At 35.7% G+C, this 26,674-nt stretch overlaps 1 protein-coding gene across 6 annotated transcripts in view; it reads left to right on the top strand.

The window, feature by feature from the left end:
- Window positions 1-25,581, top strand: part of Cwc22 (CWC22 spliceosome associated protein homolog) — a 56,330-nt gene extending 30,749 nt beyond the window's left edge. For 5 of the 6 annotated variants that reach the window (XM_013142540.3, XM_003478504.5, XM_063259384.1 and 2 more), the window contains 12 exons: window positions 295-430; window positions 521-727; window positions 810-872; window positions 5,680-5,781; window positions 7,267-7,348; window positions 11,948-12,008; window positions 15,040-15,117; window positions 15,732-15,884; window positions 17,510-17,637; window positions 19,174-19,275; window positions 19,373-19,581; window positions 24,754-25,581. In XM_013142540.3, coding sequence (XP_012997994.2) covers window positions 295-430; window positions 521-727; window positions 810-872; window positions 5,680-5,781; window positions 7,267-7,348; window positions 11,948-12,008; window positions 15,040-15,117; window positions 15,732-15,884; window positions 17,510-17,637; window positions 19,174-19,275; window positions 19,373-19,581; window positions 24,754-25,322 — 1,890 coding nt within the window. In that variant the 3' untranslated portion in view covers window positions 25,323-25,581. Of the gene's footprint in view, window positions 1-294; window positions 431-520; window positions 728-809; window positions 873-5,679; window positions 5,782-7,266; window positions 7,349-11,947; window positions 12,009-15,039; window positions 15,118-15,731; window positions 15,885-17,509; window positions 17,642-19,173; window positions 19,276-19,372; window positions 19,582-24,753 lie in introns of those variants that run through there. The other variant, XM_063259386.1, reaches the window with a different exon arrangement.
- Window positions 25,582-26,674: the final 1,093 nt, after the last annotated feature.

The following is a 26,674-nucleotide window of genomic DNA, read 5'->3' as shown; positions in this document are numbered from 1 at the left end:
ATATTAGTACATGATATTTAATTTATAATTCAATTTTATAACATTTCCTTTATGTAATGTCTAAGAATTTTTTTCCTGAGGATAAATCAAATAGTTAATATTCAGTATATACTAAGTTAAGATTGCAGAATAATTATTGGTAAATTCTTAGTGAAAGTGATAGAAAAATCATATCATATGAGCAATATATTCATTGTAGAAAACAGATTTTCTAATTTTTTTAATTATTATCAATAGTAGGTCAATACATGAAAAAACATTTTCTCTCTTCCATATGTCTGCATTCTTTTTAAGGCACATGAAGTTTTATGCTTAGAAATGCTCACTTTGCTCCTGGAAAGACCGACAGATGACAGTGTTGAAGTGGCTATTGGTTTTCTCAAAGAATGTGGCCTCAAATTAACACAAGTGTCCCCAAGAGGAGTCAATGGTCAGTGTGTATTCTTGGTTTGCACATTATTATAAGTTTATATGAGAGAATTGTAAAATATATTGCTTACTTTATTGTTCTTTCATTTAGCTATCTTTGAACGCCTTCGAAACATTCTGCATGAATCTGAAATTGACAAAAGAGTTCAGTATATGATTGAAGTGATGTTTGCTGTACGGAAGGATGGATTCAAGGACCACCCAGTCATCCTCGATGGACTTGACTTAGTTGAGGAAGATGATCAGTTCACCCATATGCTTCCTTTGGAGGATGACTACAATCCAGAAGATGTTCTTAGTAAGCCTGGGAACGAGGGATGACAGTCAGCACCAACAGATAGAAATACAGAAAATAATTTACTTTTAATTTGTTTTTTAAGATGTTTTCAAGATGGATCCTAATTTTATGGAGAATGAAGAAAAGTATAAAGCTATTAAGAAGGGTATGTAAGATTTTTATATACTAATTTTTTTTGTCTTTTTCATTTTTATCAGTACCAGGGACCGAACTCACAACTGCCTGCTTGCAAGGCAGGTGCTTATGCCGCTGAGCTAAATCCCTAGCCCCTTTTATATACTAATTTATTTTGGATAAGTAGAAAAAAATTGGGATAGTTATATAACACTAATGGAAAGGACTGTTTGCAGTTTGCTGAGCTCAACCCAATGAAATCTCTGCTCTTGTGCAGCTCCTCTCTTCACTGTTTCTCTGTACACTGTTTCTTTGTAGGATTGTCACTCTTCGCTTTCTCTCATTAAGGTATTGAACTCGTAAATTTCACCACTCTTAAGAAATATTCAGGTTACCAGTGGCCTTTATTTAATCTCTTTATAGTTATAGTCTGTGCCAATTGGACATTCATCGTATTTGGTAGTTTGTTGTAAAGGCTGTGTTCTTTATCATCTCTTGAAGGTCGGCTCATATTGTAATAGCATTAGTCACAGTGTTTGTTGCCTAATAAGTTGTTAAACTGACAATATTTTTTTGTATGTGTTGTTAGTGTTGAGTAAGCAATAACTTCAGACAGATTCTGGTTTCTTGACATTACTAGCTAGATAATCTGGAGCAAGTTACTTTTTAGATGAAAGAGTAAATGGTACTTGTTGCTGGAAAGATAAATAAAATGTTTTGTATATGCTTTGTATTGCCAGAGAAGCACAGTGATGTTTATTATTTCTATTGATACTTTCACATTTGAATTATTTTTTCTTAAAGTTAATATCCAGGCCTACTTATATTGCTATTGTGTTTATTTCCCTTGAGTTGTGATGTTGCTCAAGAGTTTTCATTGCTATGGAACCTCCTGAGAAGAGGGAGCAGAAGCACAAAACTTTGTCTTTGCCCTTTTCTGTGCAGTACTCTAAAAATCTGAAACAGTGTTATGATTGGGGTCAGAATGTCCCCCCAAAGCTTCATGTAGTCATGAGGGCAGGATTCTAGAAATTGATTCATTGTCTAGTGCTGGGATTATGGGTGTGAGTGCTACACTCACCCTAAACTGGGTAGCCTTTGTACAGTATAAGGGACAGAAAGAGTCTTTCTCTGTGCTCCTCTCCTTTTGCTCTGGCTTGTGCTATCTTCTGCCACCATAAACTATTATCCTCTGCCTTGGAGCCAGCAGATTACAGACTGAAACCTCTACAAACTGTGAGCTAAGTAAACCTTTCTGTCCTTCATTTTGGATATCAAGGTTTTTTTTGTTTTGTTTTGTTTTGTTTTTTTTGTCTTTTTCATTTTTATCGGTACCGGGGATCGAACTCACGACCGCCTGCTTGCAAGGCAGGTGCTTATGCCACTGAGCTAAACCTCCAGCCCCAGATATCACGTATTTTGTCTCAGCAATGAGAAAAAAGTAACCAAGAAATACAGTATACAGGGTTCTCTTCTACATGCTAATTTCTTGGTATCTCTTCACTACTGCTGGCCAGATTCCATTGTCTTACATTTTCCAAACAAGAACTCTTTAAACCTAGTTTGCCTTCTTTTCTTATAAACTGTTTTTTTCTATAGTCTCCCTAAAAGATGCCAAATGGTTTTTCTGAAATGACTATACCTAGTATGAACTCGTTTTAAACTTGGGAATTCCCTATCCATTTCATTAAGTCCAGGCAGTTGGCCAACATTTGGAATGTAGTGCTTTATTGCAGCAGTTCTCAAATTCTTTGGCATAAAATTTTTCTTGACACTTGAATATTATTGTGGATTCCCAACAGCTTCTGATTATATGTGCTGTATCTATTTATATTTTTTGTTTTAGAAATGAAACCTGAAAATATTTTTTTTCAGTTATTCTGTTGTTGTTGTTTAGGGTTTTTTTTTTTTTTTGGTACCGGGGATCGAACTCATGACCTCGAGCTTGCCAGGCAGGTGCTTAAGCCACTGAGCTAAATCCTCAGCTTTTTAAACCTGAAAATACAAAAGAATATTAACTCATGTCAAAATAATATAAAAACTAATGCATATTAATATAAATTATATTTATTAACATAAATTACATATGAAAATAATTATACTACTAAGAAATTTTGTGAGAAAAGTCTATTCTATTTCATTGTCTAGCCTCATACAGATATCTATTAGAGATGGGAGAAGTACCTTCATACCTTTTCAAATAGGTATATATAGTCTTCTTTGTTATTATGTCAATATTTAACAAGTAGTTTCTTAAAGGTTAATTTTGTTTTGAAATCTAAAATAATAATAATGGATTTTCATACAATGTTAGATTAAAATCCCTTGGAATGTCACTTTGAATAGATCTTTAAGCCATGCATGATTCTGTAACATGTTACATTGGTCATTTAGAAAATGCTAATTCATGAGTTACATCCTGTAAATGTTTATCTATTAACATTATCAAAGCCAAATTACTACACCTAATGCAGTATCAAGAAATCACATTGATTAATATTACCACCATGCTCATCAGAAAAATCAATTTCAAAATGGTCTGTTTTCCAAAAATGAAATTTTTTCAAGATAATTTGGATTCTTTTCATGGTGGCAAATATTACTATTTTCTTTGGTGTCACAGTGTTTACATTTGTGAAAATGTCCAAAAATATGTCCAAATACGTAAAAGCTATGTATTTTTACTTGTTTCTTTCAAGTAAAAATCTTCAAAAGTAGCTGATGTGACAGGTGAAGTAGTCACACCAGGGCTTGTCTTTAAGGTCACCATCACTGCACATCTGTATTTAACAGTATTACATAGGTGAACTTCCTCATTTGTTACTCAGATTATGATAAAGGCCTAGTCACAAGAAAAGAGATTTGATAAAATTAGTGGTTTACTTATTCATCAAGGACATTTTTAAGTGACATGGCATTTTTTTTCCAAGTGCAATTAAGGCAGTAAGATTGTTTATTAGTGCGGTTTGGAGCCTTAATTTGTGCTAGGATTAGTTTTATCCTTTATTGTTTTGTATAATCATCACAGATACAGACACATAATGCCTTAGTATTCCTGGAAAAATGGTTTTGACCTCACAGACCACCTGACAGTGCTCAGAGATCCCCCAGGGACTCATAGACCATTCTTTAAAACCACACTGCCTTATTTGTTTAATGAAATCCAATTGTCATTGCCTAAGTGATTTCGATAAGTAGATTCTAAAGTGGAGAGATTAGGAGAGGGTGATGTAAATGGCTAGACAATTCATTTGACCTTCATTCTTTGCAAGAATGTTATCGAGTTGGCATTAAAAAAAATGGCCACAGCAGGAAGTGAGCACAGCTTTAGTAATTAGCACCTTCGAGTGACCCAGGTGTGCTTGTGTTTTAGGTTTACAGCATTTGGGGAAACTGCAGGAGTGCCTATCTTCCTACTATTGAATACTAAATAGTTCCTACTTTTAAGAGTCTGTCTGAACTATGTTGCATAATAAACTACATCGGTCAGCATATTTTTGAAGGCGCATTCATTAGAAATATTCTTAAGGAGATTTATATATTAGATAGAACCAAATGACAACCTACATTTTTGAAAAATGATTTGTGCCTCATACTGCAAAGTTTTCTGCTAACCTTACATATGAATTCTGACTTTTACTGTTTAAATATGAGGAAATTAGAATTTTCCTAAAAATGATTTGGCCTTAAAACTTTATATTAAGAGTTTACTGGTTAAAACTGAAATGCAACAGTAAAATGTTGGTCAGGTTTGCAAAATCTTTTTTTTTCAGGTTAACAATAAGCAAAGACTAATTTTTTTTAGTTCCTTTCATTTTTTACTGTTAACATAATGACTATCCTGATGTAGTCTTTTATAAAAATCACTATTTTCATATCTTTCTAAATATGTGCTGTATTTTTAAGAAGTGATAGCCAAATAGTGGTATTTTTTCCATTTTTTTTTTAAAGGCTTTTAAACTTCCGTTTGAAAAATCTTTGGCTTGATTGTAACTTTCAGTGTAATAAGTATACCTACTAATGAGACTCTCATTGCTATATATCTAAAATGAATGCTAAATTATGCAGTTACTTCTTGTGCTGTTGTCTTTCCAAGTACATTCTTATCCTAAATTCCTGTCTTTATAACTAATTTTAGTTGTTCATAATAAATCACCCTCTTTCTTACAGTAAGATAAAATTGACTTCTGCTTGCTTGCTTTCCTCTCCCAATGTTCTTGCTCTTTGGAAAACCTTCATCTACTTTTTCTTTGTTTTTTCATCAGATCCTTCTTCAGTGGCTATGCTTGATTGGACAGAAAAATGACCCATGGGGCACTCCCTAATTAAGTGATTGTAATGTTTTCTGACCACCTAGTCAGTGACAGGAGACTAATGTGATAACTTTGTTGACTGGCGTGCTTTTCTCCACTGAGACACAATATCTAGCATCCACAGCAGAAGAGATTGAATTTGTAGGGTTTCTTTGTAGTCCTTGAAGTCTTCTGGCTCTGAGACAGAGATGATGTGGTGGATGGGCACCGTGGCTCAGAGCTACTTAGTGCACGGTGGCAGGGAAGCTGAGCAAGACACAGCACCAGAGCATAAGAGAAGGGGGACCAGACACAGACACCAAGGCCACACATTCAAGACTCGGCCAGACACAACCTAGAAGTGTGCTCTGTCAATCCCAGAGCAGATCCTAAAGTCAGTCAAGTTAAACTCCTCCCTGACTACCATAACTGGCAAATTATTCCAATACTGTGCGTTTCAATGAACTGAGAATTACCTTCACAGAGTAAGATACATGTATATCATTTGCCCATTAATTTTTTCCCTTAATCTCTTGTGTCTCACAGAAATACTTGATGAAGGAGATAGTGATTCAAACACAGATCAAGATGCAGGAAGTAGTGAAGAGGAAGACGAAGAGGAGGAGGAAGAAGGAGAAGATGATGAAGGTAAAGTCGTAGCTTATTCAACCAGTATTATAGGATGCTCTATAATTTATTATATAATACTCTTGGTGTTTCTCTATCTTTTAGAGGATTTGAAGGATGCTTCTGGCATCCAGTGAGTGAAGCCTAAGAATACTATTAAGTGTCCTGCAAGTCACAAGACTGCCCCTGCATCCTAGTATTAATACAGGTCCAAATGCAGTATTGTCAGGAGTGAAAAATGTAGCAGTAAGCAGGAAAGTGCACTTTGTTACATCAGCATAATTTTAGTTTGCAGTTTGTGTCTTTGATTATATTAGGAAGTAGAAAAAAGGTACATTCATGTTGAATGCATGGGATTGACACAGCCCTGGCAATAATGTGACAGATGTGAATGAGTAGATGTTACTCATTTTGCCAAAACAAAGTGGGGAGGCCAAACGCTATATTTATACAGAAGCAAGCATGGTGTTCTTCCTCTTCAGCCTTAATTACATCAGTGCGCAGAGAAACAAGCTTAGACTTTTACTTTGGCTATCCTCAGTTAATCGGAACATACATCGACTGGTCATTATTAGCGTAGATTATGTATTTGATAATACTGAAAGGATATCTTTCTCTTTTAAGACAGTTCACGTGTGTGTGTTTTGTTTAGTTTTGTCTTGTTTTTGTCAGGACGTTGCACTTGCTAGGCACGCGCTTGTGCCACTGAGCTCCAGCCGAAGACATAACATATTTTTAGTTCTACCTTACAGTGTAGTAGTTCTATAACATATTTTATAAAAACAGTTTTTTCCTCAACATTTCATTAAAATCATCTAATGGATACAAATACTACTATATTTTGCTTTAAAAATTTTCTTGTTTTATATGGAAATACTATTGAAATATATATAAACCAAACTTTCATGCATTAGATAAGTGAAAATTTTGAGAAATACAATTCATTTAGACCCATTCAGCTATCACAATCCACTGATTATTGTGTAAGTCCCCTTAAATTGAGTTTCTACCTGTAATTATTAAAACATTTATAATAACTTTAAGAATGATACTTTGCTGAACAAAAGCATGACTGTAGCCTTTTACAATTTTTTTTTTTTTTTTTTGTCTTTTTGAGACAAGTTTCACTGTGCAGTTCAGGCTGGCCTTGAATTCGCTTTGTAGCCCAGGCTGGCCTTGAACTTGCAGCAGTCTTCCTACCTCAACCTTCAGAGTACTACAATTACAGGCATTTGCCACCATGCCCAAGTTCTTTTAAAGTATTTAAATGAGTAGTTATACAGAAAGAAAACCAGTTTTCTTGGCTAGGTTCTAGATGTTGGGCTACCAAATGATACAGCAAAAAAGTTGACATTATCTTTAATTCTGTAAATATTAGTTTACACAGTATGAATGAGTATCTGTTATTAAAGCTGACTAAAATGTATGGAAAGTATACAGAGATTCATTTGTTTTTGTTTTTGTTTTTTTTTTAGTTTTGTAATTGTTAATGTTTTTTCTTTTCAGGACAAAAAGTAACTATTCATGACAAAACTGAGATTAATCTAGTCTCATTTCGTCGTACAATATATCTTGCTATTCAGTCAAGGTAAGACACTGCAGCTTAGTTTGGTGTGTTTGGTAAGTGAAGGACAAGGTGATCAAGGATACGATTTAAAATCTGCTTACAGAAAGCTAGACAGCATTTCAGTATTTACCTCTCTACCCATTCCATGCCTGAATTCCTAGGCTGTACTTGGGTCTTAAAGAGTGAATAATCCTCACTTACTTGAAAGTGTAGTTGTATTACATGGTTAAGTGGTGGTTTTGTTGATGTCATTTCTTATACTTAACGCTGATAAAACCCTGAAAACACCTCTGTATTAAAAGCTAACAGTGTTTAATTGTATGATGGAAATTTAAGTTCTCATTTGGTGTCTAATTCTGACTATAAGCAAAGCACTGTAACGATGACTGGGATATTGATTTACTATGCAGGGAAAGTGAATGTAACTGGGGGTAGAAATTAGACTTAGAAAGGTTTTTGAAGACCCTTTGATGTACTGTCAAGTAAGAATTACTATGAGGATGAGAAAACAAACCTGTTTTCTTTGAGGTCTATGAGTATGGTTTTGAAGAGAAGTGAATGCGAGTGCTCGCATTTGCCTGTTTTGTGTACATATCAACCTGTTGACTTACTGGGCATGATGTTTATATTTTGCACTGAGAAATATTTTCTTAGCTTTGTTTTGTTGCTGTTTGTATATTTCCATCACTGTGATGCAATAGTCATGATGACTCATAAGTAAGAGTCATCTTGTTTTTGTTCTTTTTGAAGCTTTTGGCTTTAGATTCCCCTTCAAATAGAGGCACATTATACAGTAGAAGATTGGTTAGACATTGTTTTGGTTTATCCCTACCTATTTCTTCAACTTTCACATGAAAAAACTTAAATATTTTTTCATATAAACTTCATATAGAAGATGATAAATTTTATTACAAGTATATTCTTAGAGTTTGACATTTCATTTGTTTGCCCTTTTAGAAAAATCTAACAGTTATCCACGTTAGAGAAGCAATTTACTATTCAAATGTTGCTATTAACATTAATTTGGAGGAAGTATAATAGAGCTCTTTGAGTAATTATTTAAAACAAGCCCTTTTTTGTTAAATCAGCCTTAAATATGGTAGTCTCTGAATCACGAAAATACCTCAAAAAATTAAAGCCATTTATAGTAGTATCGTAGTTGTTGTAATGACCACTTTGTATGTTAGTATCTGTTGAGTTCCAGCCCCTAAATGTCTAGTTAAAAAGAAAAACTTAGACCTGACCAAAGTTGCTTTTCTTAAAGCCTCATGTGTTAGAAAAGAAGCACAGATGACCTCAGTAGACAGGTTCTCAGAGCTCTTGGCAGCGCGTAGACTGAAGAACTTGGGTGGGAGATTTAAGTAATGATACAGAAAATATGTCATCAGATATCTGTGTAAAGAAATCCTGTTATTGGTCATTAATTTAGCTGAAGTGGCTTATCTTTTTAAGGCAACGTTATTCAGTCTTGATATGTGAGATATAAATATTTTTGGTGGCAAATGTTTGGTTTTTGGTTGTTGTTATATTCCTTATGGGAAACCTTTTTGAAATGTGACTGAGCAGTGTGTTATCCATGCCATTTGATTCTTCTTTTTCATTGTTTTATTTCCTAAAGAAATACCAATAGAGAATTATGTATAGAATTGTTCATTACAAAAAAATGGACACAATCATTATCTAAGATAAACAGTCAAAACGTTCACTTCATGCTACCATTGAAAGTTAGGTTAAGGTGATATGTTGTAAATTTAAGTGGATGACAGAGAACTTTGCTGTTCTAGTCTAGGCAACTTTGTAAGCTTTTGCCTGAAAATACATATAAAAAGAGCTAGGACTGTAGCTCAATGTGAAGGTCCAGAGTTCAATCCCCATTACAATCTCCTCTGCCCCCACAGTTAGCAATGAACTGCCACCAAGCTGCATCCCCTGCCTGTGTTGTGTTGTGTTGTGTTGTGTTGTGTTGTGTTGTGAGACAGGGTCTCACTGTGTAGGTCAGGCTAGCTTTGAACTCATATAGCTCAGGCTACCCTTAAACTTGCTGAGATCCTTCAGCCTCGGCCTCCTAAATGCTGGGATTACAGGTGTGGGCCGCCACACCTGGCTATTTGTGACTATGTATGTTTTTAAACAGACTCGCCTCAAACTTGAGCCTTTTGTCTCGGTGGTCTCCTGAGGCACATGCCCCCGCATCTGGCACTTCTGTATGTGACTTTTTTCCAGAAATTTCAACATTTTTACTGAGTATTTCTCCAGTATTTTTAAGTAAACTGCAGACAAATTCACATCCTTCTAAGTAATTTTTAGTGTCATTGTATTACTGCATTTGTCAGTGCTAAATATTACTTATAATTAAACTATTAAAAAATATCTTTCCTTAAAGATTTCTTTTTTATTTTAGTTTTCTTTTTCCCATCCTGGGTTTGGTCTAGTCGTGCTTATAAGATCTAGTAAATAATAGAATAGCTGAGAATTACAAATGAACTGCAAAACTATATTCATAATCATTTCAGTTGATAATTTTATACTTCAAATCTTGACTGAGGACTTAAGTATTCTACTTGTATAAAAGTTGTAAGTATCGGGGCTGGGGATTTAGCTCAGCGGCATAAGCACCTGCCTTGCAAGCAGACGGTCGTGAGTTCGATCCCTGGTACCGATAACAAGTTTTTTTTTTTTTTTTTTTTTTAAAAAAAAAGAGCAAACAAAAAGGTTGCAAGTATCATCGTTATTCCTGAGTCAGCTTCACATTCATCTTACTCATTCCTGTAGGCAAATGGTATATTGAAGATGCTTACATTGAATTCAGATGGATGCTAAAGAAGAGCATGTTTTTTCCTTATAAGTTACTGTGATTACTTACTGTTTTATGCTTATTTTTTTATAAGGTGTGTTTGAGTGTGAACTAAGATAACTTTGTCAAGTGGTGATTAAGGACTTGATGTCATGCTGTGCTCCTGGAGCAATTTTGAGCTCTTCCAGAACTGGGTTAGTGGAAGTGGAAATATTTACTAGTGTAGAAAAATGTTCCAAGTTTGCAGTGCCTAGTAATAGCTGATGCAGATCCAGTATAGTAGAACATTGTTTATTTATTCTTCCATGATGATTTTAATGTAAGCATGAAAAACTTGACTTACATCTGCTCTTTCCTTAATTAGAATTTTTCCCTTGTTTCTCTACACACATAATATGCATTTCAAGAATCTGCTTATCAAGTTAAATTGCAGTTAAAGTCTTTTCACTGAATGAGAAAGCATTAATATATTTGTGTTCAAGTTTTACTTGTGGGACCTTGTTTCTAGGAGCAGGTCTCACAAAACTTCTGTCTTCCTCCTGTCCTATATAAAATGAGGGAATTGAGTCAGTTTGTCTCTAAATCTTCCTGAAATGCTAGTTATGCATAAATTTAAATCAGGAAATTACCATAATGAATGTTTTTGCATCCAGCTATTGTTAGTACTTTAGGTGTGGATTTGTGACTAATGAATGAAAATACCTATCTTAAAATTTTTAGCTTTTTATAAATATTTATGGATAAAGTTTTAAAAATTTAAAGCTTTTTTCTTTGTTCCCTTTGTTAAACATCTTACGTGCTGTTTTATATAAGCTTTTGAATATAGGTACTGATATATTCTTCCTTCCATTTATTTAATAGTAAATGTAGAACAAAACAGCTTTCAGGAGAACCTTGAGCACTGGAAAGTATTACTTGAGATCTGGGACCCGATTCCTTAGAATGCTTAGATTTGTCCTCTAATGCTAGATTATCAAACTGGAACATTTAATAAATTCTTTATGTTATAGTTATTTTCCTCCAATATTTGAAGGAAAAGATATTACTGACACTTAAGAATTTACTGCTCCTGTACTTCTGTGACTAGTGTGGAGCTCAAGAACAATTGATAAGCATAGTGTAACTGCATAAATTAAAAAAACTGACACGCCTTGCGTTTTATTACTATTTCACGTTCAAATGAAGAAGATCCTGTACTACAAAACCCTTTTGTCAGTCTGAGTAGTTACTAGTAGAGGTTGATTGGTTTAAGAGAATAATGAAAGGCAGTGCGGATCAGCCCTCTCTTTGCTAACATAAAATTCACCCTTTCCAAGTAGTTTGTTTTAGAACATTCACAAAGTTGTGTAACTATCCAGAATATTTTATTACTTTAAAACTAAGTCTTTAGCAAAAACCCTGCCACAAAGGGTTAGGAATGTAGATCTTAGGAAGGTAGATCTGAGAAGGCCTTGCATTCAGAACCAAGCACCACACACACACACACACACACACAAACAACTAAAGCATCCTGTACGCATTAGCAAATACAGCCTAGTTTTTTGATCTTCTTATGTCTATAGCCTTATCTATTCAGAACATTTTATATAAATAGAATTTATGTAGCCTTTATGTCTGGCTTCTGCATAACAATTCAAGGTATATCCATCTTATGCTATGTATTGGTACTTCATTCTTTGACTTAAGAGCTGTTTGTTTTATGTATAATAAAAATGATACGCATTTACAGTTAAAAGATTACGGTAAGCAATAGTAAAGTGATGTTGTGTGTAAAACAGCTTTTTGATGCAAGCTTTTAACTTATTGTGACCATCTTGTCTCCATAGTTTAGATTTTGAAGAATGTGCTCACAAATTGCTGAAAATGGAATTTCCTGAAAGTCAAACAGTATGTTAATAATTTTTTCTCTTATTATATGTATTGATTATAAAGTATCTATTAGTTATAAGAATGTTTAAGGCAATGATTAGTTAGGGTTCATGAATCGAAACAATGACTTATTGTTAAGTATTTTAAAGTGTAGATTATCTACAATTTTAAAGGAATTCAAACTCAGGAGTTCTGGGAAGTGTGGTTTCATAAATGATGTTCACTCTGGTAAGTCGAATTTTCTACTTGAATAGTACATGGCAGAATGTAGAGTCTCTGAAGCACCACCCTTCATGTAGAGTTTCTGAGTGGTTACTTGTGACTCATATTGTGACTTAAATTGAGTAGGAAATTTGTTATTTCATGAATAACCTGGTTCATTGTTTTTACCCACTAAAGGATTCTTTTGTGATAAAAATTATAAAGCTTGCATCACATGGTATTACATTGCTTTATTTGAATAGAAGTATCTGCATTATTTTTCCATTCATTAATTCATTTAACTAACATGTATTCAGGATACACTGTGTATCAGGCATTTTGCAAGGTGTCTGACTTACTGATCAATTACGTGCACGAGGCCTTCTCTTAGTCCTGAGGGGTTTATTGTCCTATAACTCAGTCTGTTTCAATATTCAAAGTGTCAGGATCCTAGTGCTGAGGAGAGTAGACACATTAAATAGATTATCTGTTTTTGTTGTTGTTTTCCAGTTGCTGTCTTGTGTATATGGCTTTGTACCATGTAGAAGCTGAGTCCTTGAAACCTGAGCCAAGGTTTAGGTGTCTGTTTTTCACACTTTGCTTTATATGCAGTAGACTCTTGGCTCAGGTGTCAGAGTGACTGCGGATAGCCGTAATAGGCTGTTCGCTTTCTTTGTTGAAGGCTTTAAATTTGAGCTACTGTAGGCATTGGCAGAATGGCCAGCCACATGGCTGTTTTTATAAATCAAGTCTCCCTGGAATAAAGCCAGACTCATTCATTGATGTTTCCCGGTGGCTATTTTCATACCACAGCGGCAGAATGAGAAGTTCTGACAGGAATTACTTTGGCCCTATAATGTGTACTGTCCATCTTTGTTTTTTGTTTTTCGTGGGCATTTTGTTTTGTTTTGAAGTAGGGTTGTACTAAGTCAGGAAATTGTACAGGTTGGGTTCAAATTTTTGATCCTCCTACCTTATCCTGCCAAAGCACTGGGATGATAGGCATGTGTCACCACGCCCATCTTATCTGGCCCTCTTAGAGAAAAAATTTGCAAGTCCTTTTTCTGTAATGTAGATTTATTCCTGAAATGTCATAGTACAGAATTTTGAAAAAAATTTAGGCTTTTCAAATTAAAAATAGTTTTTCCTTCTACAAAGTTTGCTTAGTGGTGTATTAATAAGTATTCATGTGTGTTCTGTGGTTGTAATTGATACGCCATCCTTGGGAGGAAATAAATTAGTAAATTAACCTTTAAAATTATAACTGACATTGAAATTACTATATGGTCTTCTTACATTAATTTGAGGAATATAATTAAGTCATTATAAATGTTATTAATATTAATCCAGAAGATAGTCGTTCTAGAACTAACGTCAATATATTTTGACAACATTGGGAAGTGTCTTGGTGCATCTATTTTCATGTACTCAAGATTCCTAAAGTTGCTGTAATATTTAATTGAAATGTTAAAATATTTAATTATTCTAAGCCATAGGGAATAACTCTTGTAATTGCTTTTAGCCTAGGGAAGAAAGTAATTTATTTTGCAAGTAGTGCCGACAATTAGCAATGCTACTGGCATATTACCATGTTTTATTGTTTAAAACCTGATTAGCTGCTATATTATTGCAAAACACCATCAGTAGAAAACAGTGATAGTGAACTTTAATGTATCAAGTTCATATGAAATGGCAGACATTAAAAGCACTCATTTAGAATTTTCAGTACTGTATGAAATTTTGACAAACTATACTTTTTCAGAACTTGTGCATTTATGAACATTTTATTTAATTGAGTTAACCTGCAACTGATGTTTTTTAAAACTGTAGCCCTATAACGGCATCTGAAATTAGTCCGGGGTCTTCAGGTGAAGGCTTTGGGTAGGTTGGCTCCAGGCAGACCGCCGGCTTCTCGGGCAGCACTGCTGCTAGGCCTTTCTGCAGTGGCAACAGTGTGTGCCTTCGGCAGCCTGGTGGGGCGGCACCGAGTCACTTGTGGCTTTTTAATATTGGAAATGTGCAACCAAGGAAATAAAAATTTAATTTTATGTGATCGAAAGTAATGTGAATTGGAAGCCAGTGGCTTCTCAGGGGTCCTTCCTGACTCTTGTCCTGATATGTCACTGGAGTCCCTGACTTAAATTGTTTATTATGTAATTGGGTTTTGTTGTTGCTGTTTTTTAACTTAGGTTGCATTTGTGTTATTAGCAGTACAAACATCAAAACTGTTAGTGAAAATATAAATGATTAGTGATATGTATTTGTATATCAGTTCCCCAAGATGATTGAAATTATTATGTATCACAAATATGCACCAGTTTTTTAAAAAAATATTTGCAGAAAATACTGTATTGGGATACATCTTGTGTTGATCAGTCTATATTTGAAAGAATTCTGCATAAAGTCCTTTTAGGGTACAGTATCCCCTCGATACATTTTTTGTATACTAGTTTATTTGCAAGTGGCTTATAATTAGATGAATTTAGAATTTTATAGTTAATGTCATTAGCATAAATGGATATAGATGGAAAAGCCAAACTGAAGACTACAAAAATAATAAGCTTTTTTTTTTATTTTTATAAAGTCACAAATTTTTTTTGTTTGAGACATAGCCTTGCTGTTTGGTCCAGGTTGATCTTGAACTCATGTAGTTAGACTGGCCTCAAACTCACAGCAATCCTCCTGCCTCAGTCTTCCGAGTGCTGGGATTGTAGGCGTGTGCTACCATGCCTCCCTTTTCAAAATATTTGAAATTTATAAAAATGCAAGCAGCTACTATCATGGGTAAATTATCATACAGTATAGATTTATTGCCTTAAATGATTAATGTAATTTTTTTTCCAAATAGAAAGAACTCTGCAATATGATACTTGACTGCTGTGCCCAACAAAGGACATATGAGAAATTTTTTGGCTTGTTAGCTGGGGTGAGTTCGCATCAGAGTAACAGAAGTCCTGAGGGAATTCTTGTCATGAGTGTAGTGAACAAATGATTCTGACTTGTGGTCTGTTCTAGGATAGCGTTGTTAAAACCCAGTTTCTCCCTCAGATTTCCCTTTATTTAGCTTCCTTCTTTCCCACTTGAGTGCTGCAGTGCCTTAACTTTGTGTGTCATTCCCCAGCAACTTCCTGAATTTCTTCCTACTTTAACAGTTTCCTAGTAGAAGACAATTAATACTGTCATTTGAAAATCTTAAAACAGTTATCAAAGTCAGGAAAATGTTTAGGCAGTACAAGTAAAGCATGATCTGAAGTATTTTTAAATTCAGATTCTATCCAGGTATGTAAGTAATATTATGTAAATGGTGTATCTGGGGTCAACTATATGTATAATTATATTATAGCCTATAAATCCAGGTAAGTAGGAACCATATATATATCTTCTATTTTGAAGCACAGACAGATCTAGTGTTACCTAGTTTTTTAAATTATCTGAAATACTTGCTTTGACTCATTAAATTTAAGAAGTTTAGTATATTCAATTGTAGTGGCAGTCACTACAATTTTAACTGGTACTGACATTCAATTTTTTATTAATTAGCGGTTTTGCATGCTGAAAAAAGAATACATGGAATCCTTTGAAGGTATATTCAAAGAACAGTATGATACCATCCATCGCCTAGAAACAAACAAACTGAGGAATGTTGCCAAGATGTTTGCTCACCTCTTATACACTGACTCACTTCCGTGGAGTGTAAGTAGTTGGATCATTAGACTTCCTTCCGACTGTTTTTCTCAAAAATGTGTCAGTTTTGACCTACCCATACTTACTGTATTAGGAAATGTGCAATGAAATGAAATACGTAACTATTTTTGAGGTTTCGTTCATCCAGCGTAGGATCAAAAAAAACCTGTTACTAAATAATATACAAGTACATAGGAAAACTTTTTCTGGATTATGTAACAGTTCAAACCACAATGCTTTTTATTTTTGAGGCAGTATCTTGCTGTGGAATTCAGACTGGCCTTGAGCGCTCAGCAATCCTCCTGCCTCAGCCTCCAGAGTGCTGGGATTACAGGCTTGTGCCACCACAACCAACTCACAATGCTTTTTATTAATGGTGACTAGAAAAACTTTCAGGGAAAAATATACATTCATTTTCTGTGTACATATACGTGTGCACACCATTCATATCACAAAGTAGAGCCATGTGTCCCCCTATTTTGGTGGCACCTGTATCTGAATTACTCTTGTTTCCTGAGAGAGTAATTTTCCACAGTTGCTCTTATTAGCTGTCAGGAAAAATCATTGTCAGCAAGCCTTGACCTGGAGGAAGCAGTGAGGAGACTGTGTAAAGAACAAGGAAAGGTGTTTTTGGTTGGAAAATGTGCGCTCGGCTGGAATTTGAAACATATTCATAAATCTGGTATTGTTTTACAATTACTGTTAATCCTGACTCTGTTATTTAACCACTGGCTCTGTGCCATTACAGGGGGACGCTGGCTGATCAAATTAACTGTCTTGCTTTTACAGCTTACCACTTAAGCAAAGAGGTAAAATATATCTGTGACAGTATACAGACTATAAAGTGGTAGCTTACAAGAAAAGCAATGCTGCTAAAGGAATATTTTTTAAAAAGAGGAACTAGGAATTATATCCAGGAGTAGAGAGAAGAAAATCACTTTGTAGAACACCATGGCTGACGGTAGCATGAAGTAGCATCCTTCATCTTACCAACTAGAATGTTCCGCTACACCAGGAGACATTTATAAGCTAACTCAGCAGCCTCTGTGTAGTATTTTTTACTTTTATATTTCCTGTTTGAGAAATGAAATCACATTTTAAACAGTTGACTAACAAATGGACTCCTGTGACATAATGATCTGTAAAATCTGGGAGTGACTTTTATTTTTATCTCCCTTAAAATACATTTTATTCTCATGGAGATTTTTTAAGCCATAATCTTCATATTCAGAATATCCATTTTTTCTTTTACTTTTTTTCTGTATTATATGTGCTGCATGAAACTATACCTTAAACCAGAACTCTCATGAATAGCACATTTTGATAAGTAAAATTTAGGAGCTAGTAATCTTGTTTCAGTATTGTAGGCTCAAAGTAAAATATCTTCCCTGCTAGAAAAGCCACATTTCTCAAAAAAGAGAATGAAATCTGTTTCTTTGGCATCTTAACATTTGAAAATTACTCCTAATAAGTAGTCTTAAAATTTGCTAAGAGATAATACATATTAGCATACAGGAAAATATTCATAGATAATTCTGGTAGAAGATGAAAATAAATCATAATTTCTTGTAATTTGAATTGTCACTTTGTTCTCATAATCAAAATAAAAATATCTTTTGTGCTTTAATTTGCAGGTTCTTGAATGTATAAAACTAAGTGAAGAAACTACTACATCATCTAGTAGAATTTTTGTCAAAATATTCTTCCAAGAACTATGTGAATACATGGGTCTTCCTAAACTGAATGCAAGATTAAAGGATGAGTAAGTTAATCACTAGGCGTATTTTAGTCTTACGGGGGATTTCTTCCATTTAGCAGCCATGAGTCCACCATTGTTGGGTAAAACAAGAATTAAGCTCCAAAAGCTCTTCTTTGTACATCAGTTCACTCTGAATCTCATGTTATGTGGCTTAGCACGACATGCTGGTTGTTAGTGCTGCCTTTGCTATAAGTGATGATAACAGAATTAATACCTCTAATTAAGTCAAAACACACAAAGTTATTCCTGCGTACCCATTGTATGCATACCCATTGTAAGCTCAGAGGTGAGTAGTTATGGTTTTGTTTTTACCCTAGTTGTGAGCCTATGAATAAGTATTTTGTGATCAGTGGATAACTGTATGCATATACACAGATGAGTATCAGTCACATAATTGTTTGAACTATTACATGGAGCTTTGAGCCTTACTCCAGGACTGTTAGGTATTCTCTGTCTCAGCTTTATTTCCTGTGTATTCTGATTGCTCACTGCCGTTTGTTTTATTGTATTTTGCTCATTGCTGTTTTGGTTGACTTTGCGTTCATGGCACTGACATCATTCCATCAGGTCTCTCTCTCACTGACACCTGCCAGATGTAGTGGCCCCATTAAACAGTTGACCACATCCTTGCTCGCCCTGGTTCTTCACTCTCCTCCCGTTCCTCTTCTTGGTCTTGTCTCTTCCTCAGCCTCCCCTGAGTGTTGAAGTTCACCAGAGGTCTGCACGTGCCTCTGCCTGCTGTCACGGGGCGACCCCACTTCTTTTGCCTTTGTTACTTGTTTCTGTCTTATCTGTGTGTTGCAGTAGATTCATCTCCTCCCCCTTCAGCAAGCTGAGCTCTGGCTGCACCAGTATGGCCAGGCTCGCTAAGCATGCCTGGCCCTTTCAGGCTCCTTACAGCTGTTTGTATAGCTGTTGATTCTGTTCTTCTTGTCTGTCTAGCAAACATTTTAGCGTTTCTTCTTACATTTCGTCTTTTCTCTGAAACCCTTTTCCCTGATTCCATTGAGTCATCACTCAGTATGGCACTCAAAACACATGTCCACAACCACCCCACATTGTTAATGTTTTTCTGTTTGTCTCCCTCCATAGATACATAATTATATGCAGCCCTAATCTTTGATCTCTCCCCTTTGGGACTACTCCCCGCCCCCTTTGTGCATGCTGTCCATCCACACATATGTATTTATCAAAAGAGGTTTGTAAAGTTTACTATAACCTTGCATGAAATATGTGTATTTACACATATATCCATGTGTATATGCGTCTGTTCACTTGTTCCATATGTCTGCACATCAGCATGTGCATAAGAAAGATTTTTAAGCCTCTTGCATAATTATGGAACCAACTTTATTATTATCTGACCCTGCTCATTTCATTTAGATAACACTGTGCTTAGCCTAATAAATGCATAAACTTGATTGTATTTCATTTACTAATTTAATATATAAAAATACCTGAAAATGAACAGGTAAGGATTTTGTATATTTATCTTTCTTTATCCTCTTGATTCATTTTTTTTTTTTTTTCCTATTTTAGAACCCTACAGCCATTCTTTGAAGGATTATTACCCCGAGACAATCCAAGAAACACTCGGTTTGCCATCAACTTCTTTACCTCTATAGGTCTTGGAGGTTTAACGTAAGGATTATTTTCAGAATTTGAGTTTCAGATTACAAAAGTATGTCACAGAAGCCTTAAAGTCAGGCGTAATTTAACAGAGTATGTTTTTAATTAGGGATGAATTGCGTGAGCATCTCAAAAATACACCAAAAATTATCGTGGCACAGAAACCAGATGTTGAACAAGATGGCTCATCTTCGTCCTCAGCATCCTCTTCGGACTCCGACTCCTCGGACTCTGGTTCCGACAGCAGTGAGAGCAGTTCGGACTCTTCCAGTGGCGACAGTGACTCCTCGTCCACCAGTAGCCATAGTTCGGCCTCAGGTACGGAAGCTCCTTTGTGATTTGCCTTGCTGTTTTCTATCAAGTACTGTGTATCACTGGCGATACCTGTGATGAAAGGAGAGTATCTTAGAGTTCAGTTCTTTCAAAGCCACGGTTAGTAATGTGAGGGATCACTCTCCTTGGAGTCTAATGTATTGCAACATTTACAGTGAGGAAATATAGTCATGGAAGTGATGATATTTCATTGTTAAGTACTTGAGTGATGACTAAAATTCATAATGTTTGTATTCTAGTTTATATAAGCTATCCTGTTGTAGATATTTGAAAGAAACTTGGTTTTTCACTTCTAATAATGAAACTGTGTTAGTGAGTGACGTGTACCACCCATTCAGTACATTCCTCATAAGCCATATACATTTCCATAAAGAACACCAGATAGTGAGCACCCAAATTAAGAGTCAACAGTGTCTTTTTTCCTCTCCAAGTTAGTACCCTCCTCTCGTTCTCACAACAATTGCCATTCTAATTGGTAATTTCATAAATGAATTTTATCTGTTTTAATATTAAAATTTTGCATTTTAAAGTCAAGTTTGACCTGTTTTCTGTTTGTGAGCTTTAGCTGTATCCTTGTATTTATTATTCATTTATTCCCATTGCTATATAGTTGTGTGTTATATGAATGTTACCGAGTGAGCATTTATATTTACAGATAATGTCCCTAGGAAATTGCTTATATGTATCTATTGTGGACTGCATGTAAGCATAAGGGATTGTACATAGCCTTCTGTGACAGTACACACACCACACACTGTCCCTGAGTTAATCATGGTTCAAATTATGAGTTTTTGACTTCATGGTCTTACAAAAGTTGTGTGAATTCTATAGGAGCTGTTCTTCACATTTAGCCTCCTGAGGTTACAGGCATGCATCGCCATGCCTGCCACAAATTTTGAATCTTGATCTTTTCCTGGACTAGTAATATATGGTACTTTCGTAATGTCCATCTAAAGGCTGACGTTAGTGTTGTAAGCACATTTGCGTTATGCTAGGCCGGTGATGGCGCACCTTTTAGAAACAAGTCCCCAGACTGTAATCCAAAACCTGTCTATTTATTGCAGAGTGCCAGCACTACAATTAAATGTCAATACTGGGGTTTTACTTTAGAAAACGCAGCTCATACATTAACATCTTTTGTCTTAAAAGAAAAACAACACATGTGCCGTAGGTTCGGTACTCCCACAGAGGTAGGCTAAGCTATGGCATTTGGTAATGCATTTCATGAGCTTTTCGATTTATCATGGCTTCATCTTCAGTCAGTATAATAAGTTGGGCTCTTTGTCTGTCTGTGTCTGCATGTACACATTTCTTTCAGGCACGTACCTACAGATAGTATCATTGTTATAAAATTTGCCTGTGTTTGTCTTTAGTAATTACTGCCAGTTTTCTGAGGGGCTAGTCCTTCTCATTTTAGCCATTCTGATGGGCATGTAATAGTATTGTGTTGTATTTTTATTTTGTGGTTTCCTTGAATACTAATGAAGTTGACTGTTGGTTAGTTTATTGTTGGTCATTTGGATGTATTTTTTTGTTTGTTGTTAAATAGCTCCTCAAGTCTTTTGCTTTTGCTTTTTTAAAGTTATGTGTTGGTTTGTACAAATTCTTTCTGTGTTCTGGATTTAGACATACAGATATAGATGTATAATTTTTTTTAACTGCATATAATAGCTAGTCTCGTTTTTGCCTCTCCGGCCCTGGGAGGCTGCCAGAGCTCTGCTCTTTCTGTCTTTTCCCTCAGCAGAGGCCCTGAATCAGCAGATGTTCCCCAGGGAGAAAGTGGCTGTAGAAGGATATTCTGTCTTTTGAAATTTTGTCCCTTGTAGTCCTCATTTTTCAAATAAGTTTCCTGATATATTTATTTTTTAACTTTTTATTTTGAACTAATTTTAGACTTAGAGAAAAGTTGCAAAAAAGTTCAGAGAATGCACATATCCCCCTCTCCAAGCTGCTCCTAATGTTAGCGTCTTACATAACCGCCATTTGCTTTTAGCTGAACTACACAAATTAGCATTGGAATGTTAACGATATTGTTAACTAAGCTACAGACTTTATTTAATTCATTAAAAGTAAAGAAGTTAATAAGTTTATCGGGATCCAACAAACTAATGTCATTAGTTGTTAATGTCTTTTAGGATCCTATTGCATTTAATTGCATTCTCTTCAGTCTTATGCAACCTCCACGCTTTTTGTGCTTAATGATTTGGATACTTTCCGTAGTCCTCGGGTCACTATTTTGTAGTCCTCAGTGTAGATATTTGTCTGATGTTTCCTCATGATTAGAATAAGGGTAAGCAGAATTTCAAAAAGGAAAAAAAAAAAGTAGGGAATTAACCCTAGTTCATATATTGCACATTGTTATCTCAGAACTAGTTGCCCAAGTTACAAAATCTAGATACAAGTGATCAAACAATCACAGCACAAGCTGTTCTTTTGATGAACTGAGAGAGAGTAGTAGTACAGTTATTTATCTAGCGTACACCCACATGCATACATTTAGATCTGTTCACCAACATCCATGTGATTTTTTCCTTTCCCCGTCCCAGTAGTTCTGTCCTTTTGAGCGCTTTCTTTCCCTTTCATTATTACAATATCTATTGTCTATTTTGGAATTCTGATCATTTCTATCCTTTTTTTTCTGCTTTGAAGTTACAAAACAAAAAACAAAAAAAAAGAATAGAGGTAGGCAGTCTTTGGTAAGAATACCATAGAAATTATGTGGTGTTTATAATGCATGCGATCAGGGGCTTACAATATGGGTGCGTTTTACTTTTGTGACCATAACCTTGATCCCTTGAGTAAGATGCCATACACTGAATGTCTTCACAGAAGTGGTTTTCCTTCATTACATTAAATGCCTGAAAGGAGATCATTTAATCCTATGCAACTCTTTTTCTAGCTTTCACTCACTTTTTTTGAGACTGGGTTTTCCTCTGTAATTTGGGCTGGCTTTGAATCACCATGCAGCCCAGGCTGACCTTAAATTCAGGGCAATCTTCCTGCCTCAGCCTCCCGAGTTCTGGGATTACAGTGTACGCCACCACACCCAGCTCATTCACTAAATTTGCAAACCATGTTTGGAATTTTTTTAGCAACATTTATTACTGTGTTCTTTGTCTAATAATGATTTTTTTTTCTGTTATTTTCTTCTACTTATAGTCATTTATTCTGGTAAGTGTTATTCCTCTTCTCCCATGTATTTATTCAGCCATATAATGATGACAGTATAGCCTCATGTGTGTTTATGTTACTCTGGATTTAAGTGCAACACTATCATTTATTTTATTCTAAACGTCTCACCTTCAGCAGTTAAGACTTCTTGACTCATCTTCTTTGGACCTGTCCCCATCCTTCCCCTCAACACTGCCTTCCATTGCAGCATCACAGGTATTTCTAGATCGACAGTACCTTTGAAAGGAAGATTTTACAGTTTTGTTTAGTGTTTCTAGTTATTTTCAGCATGAGCACAGATATTCTGCAATCTTCTTTATCCTACTTGGAAACAGAAATGCTGTAGTTGAAATATTTTTTCAAATTTTCATTCTAGTTCATATTTTCTGAAAAGTTCTTTATTACTTTACTCAAGATTAGCTCTGCTTTCTTGAATTACAGCATCTTGGTCTGAATAAAAACTTGTCAGCTTATGTTCTATGTTGTTTTGTTTTATTTTGTTTTTTAATGCTGTATTTTAGAGAGGAAGCATTTTTCCCTGCAGACTTAAGTAGAAAGGCTGATAATTAATCTTCACCCTCTTGTTTCTTACGTTGTTATATTTCAGTGATTTTTACCTGTCATGTGGCCTCCAGAATTGTGGGTTCTCGCTGTTTTTTATTATTACAGTGAGATTCCATTTGTTCACAAGAACTTTTTCTTAAGTTGAAATATACAAACACTGTTCATTTTTCTCTGAATTCTACAGAATTTATTTCATGGTATTTGTTTCGAGAACAGATGATAGCACACCATGAACTGCTGCAGTCAGGAAGCTTGCTGATGCAAAGTTAATTTGCTTTATCACCCAATTTTGCTAGAGACATTTGTTTTATTAATAAAATATTGAATAATCTAAGAGCAGTATGAACTGCCCTTGAATTAGAAAATTGTGAAGCACACGGAAGAGACTGCTTATAGTCATGTGGCTGGGCTTGAATGTCGCGGAGCCCTGGAGTGGTTGGGGAGGGTCAGGGCGCCCTGGCCCAGCGCGGAGCCAGGTGGCCTCTGTGTGGGGAGCGCGCTCAGCCGAGCTGCCTGGCAGGAGCCAGAGAGACAAGTGCTGCGCCACAGACCAGCTCGTATACTGTGTGCCAGGGTGGAAGAGGAACTTGGCAGAAGAAACGAAGAGCGGGATAGGTGGAAATTTAGGTAGAGTGTGGACAAGAATGGGCAATTTTCTGCCCTTTTCTTTCTGTATACCTGGGGATTTTTGACAGACATTTTAATCATCTCAGCAAATTTTATGTACCCAAAGTAAATAAGACAGATTTTATAAACTTAAAATACTGAGTTGTTTCACTGTGTTTTATATTTGTATTTGTGATTAAACAATAAAATGTTCAAGTTTTTTCAGAAGAGCTTTTTCAGAAACTAAGGCTCTTGGCTCTTGTAGAGGCTGTGACTAGATCCTATCGTGGCGCCTCTCATTGGTGCAGCCAGGGCTCTCTGCTAACACCAGGGAACACAGCTGTGGTTTCATAGAGAAGTTTTTACTTGGAAAATGTACATTAGTGCTATTAAACCTAGTTGTCCCAGTGACGTTGCTGGTTTGCATGGTAATTGTATTTTGACTGCAGATAAAATAGTAACGTTATATTCCATGTGATATAATGTACAAGGGCTGGGATTTCAGTTTTGGCATGAGGTATATAAAGTGAAATGCAATCATTTCTATCTACTTAATTATATATTTTTGCTACATTTGCTATAGCTCAAAATTCCTGTTTATTGTCCCGAGGCTGATAGAGTACTTTAGTAACTAATGTTAAGATATTGTATAGTCTTAAAAAAACTAACAGCTTGTAAAATACTTTGTCATCAGTGTGATCAGTGTGGCTTTGCATACAGTTTTTATGAATGAGAAATCTACAATATGTCAGTAAAGGTTATTGTTAAATTATGAATTGAAATAAGAGCTACCTGTGTTTCATTTTACACGTGCAGGTAAAGATATGAGAAAGAAGGCACGAGGGAAGACCAGAGGTAAAGGTGGAGATAAGTCAGTCAGGAGCCAACAAGCAAACGACAGGAGACAGGAAGAAAGAAGAGCAGAGCAGAGGCACCAGGAAGCAAGGTCTGAGAGAGAAAGGAGAACAGAAAAGCACAGAAGTCCGAATTCCAGAGATCAGCACTGGAGAGATCCCATGACAAAGCATGCATCCGACAGGAGCGGCCTTTCCGAAGGGAACAGTTACAGCAGGGTTGGGAATGGCCGAGACCCAGAGACGCGTGTGGACTGGGAAGATAAGCATGGTGATCCAGAAAAGAAGAGAGGAGAGAGAAGACATATTTTTTTGGAAAATGAGAATTACAGACTTCGAAATCAGGACAGTGAGAATTCTAGAAGAACAGAGAGATCAAAGTCAAGAGAAAAGACTAGAAAACATGCAAGCTCAAAGAGTGAAGAAGACAGGTATCAGAATGGTGCGGAGAGACGGTGGGAAAAATCAAGCAGATACTCTGAACATTCCAGGGAGTCAAAGAAAAGTCAGGACCGGAGAAGAGACAAGTAATTCTACAAACTAACATAAACTGAACATGTTTTAAATTCAGTTGAAAGTATTTTTTAAAACATTGATGAACTTTATAGGGCTCTTGTATAAAATACTGCTTTGTATTTGTAAATTTAAAAAATTTTTCATTTTAACATGTTTTATACTTGATACATTCAGGGGGCTCCTTGTCAAACTATTGGGAGAGAAAAGTTTCAACAGAAAAGGACTGTAAGTCTTGCTTATATTTTGTGAATAAAACAGTCAAACGTTCATTGAATCAGTGATTCCCCCCCAAACATTTTTTCTGATAATATTTCTAATTATTTACAGACCTACTTTCAGTGGCTTTTTATATGTAATTGCATTTCAGTTTACTGTTTGGTTTAGGAAATATAAACCTTTTATTAGGTAGATTTATTGTAAGTTTGGTGTCCATACTGCCTTGAACAAATTAGGTAATCGTTATTTTCTCGAGTGTTTCGGTGAAGCTAGGTATCTGTTAAGCTGGTGCACAGCATCCTTGTTTGTAATTCAGAGTCTCGTTGGTAACTTTCTTCTCTCTGGGGTGCTGCATTTGGTTAAGTTAAGGTCCATTGTGGTAAGTGGCACAAACAAGACAAATTGCATTGGGTCATAAGTTGAAGTCGTTTCTGGGTGGCAGCTCTTGTTCCAATCCAGTCCTGACTAGAAATAAAGGCCTGAGGTTGACCATTTACCCGTGTCCTAGAGAAAGAATCAGAATTGTTACGTGGCTTCTGGTTTTTAGACAGGTATTAACAGTGATCTTTAAAGCAGGTCAAAGTTACTCAGCCTACAGAATGATTTACAGCTAAGCTAGCTTTGGGGTAGCCAATCCAGGATGAGCTTTGTGACTTCACTGTTCCCTCAAAAATTACTTGTTACTCAATGTTGATGTGACATGCTGGGTCACTTTGCAGTTCCTACCCTCATCTAGTGGGGAAACGAGGCTTCCCTTTCTTGAGAAACCTCCTCTGCTCTGTTAACCTCAGAAGTCCTGTCTAGCGGTGCTCTAAGACCTTTATCCACTTTAGTTCATTGGTCTCTTCCCTGTAAGTCCTGCTGCCCACAAAACAAATTCATTTTTTTCTCAGATCTGCATCTTTTTCTACTTCTCTGCAGTTTGTTGTACCAATCTCCTGTCACTTCGAAGTCTGTTCTGCTAGTCCCCTAGGCCCCAATGAAGATATTTCATTATGCCTTTTATAAAAGTCAGCATCTTTCTACCCTAGTACCACCACCATGGTCTGGTCCTTATTACTTTTATTTTGAATCTGGAATATAGGACAATAATTTACTGATAACTGCCATGGGCCAGGTACTTTGCTAACTGCTGAGCAGTGATACATAAA

This window comes from Cavia porcellus, unplaced genomic scaffold, assembly GCF_034190915.1.
Source record: "Cavia porcellus strain 051 isolate PalLab524CR breed Dunkin Hartley unplaced genomic scaffold, mCavPor4.1 scaffold_12, whole genome shotgun sequence".
Lineage (NCBI taxonomy): Eukaryota > Metazoa > Chordata > Mammalia > Rodentia > Caviidae > Cavia > Cavia porcellus.
The sequence above is the reverse complement of the archived record's forward strand: the minus strand, read 5'-3'. Positions and strand labels throughout refer to the sequence as shown.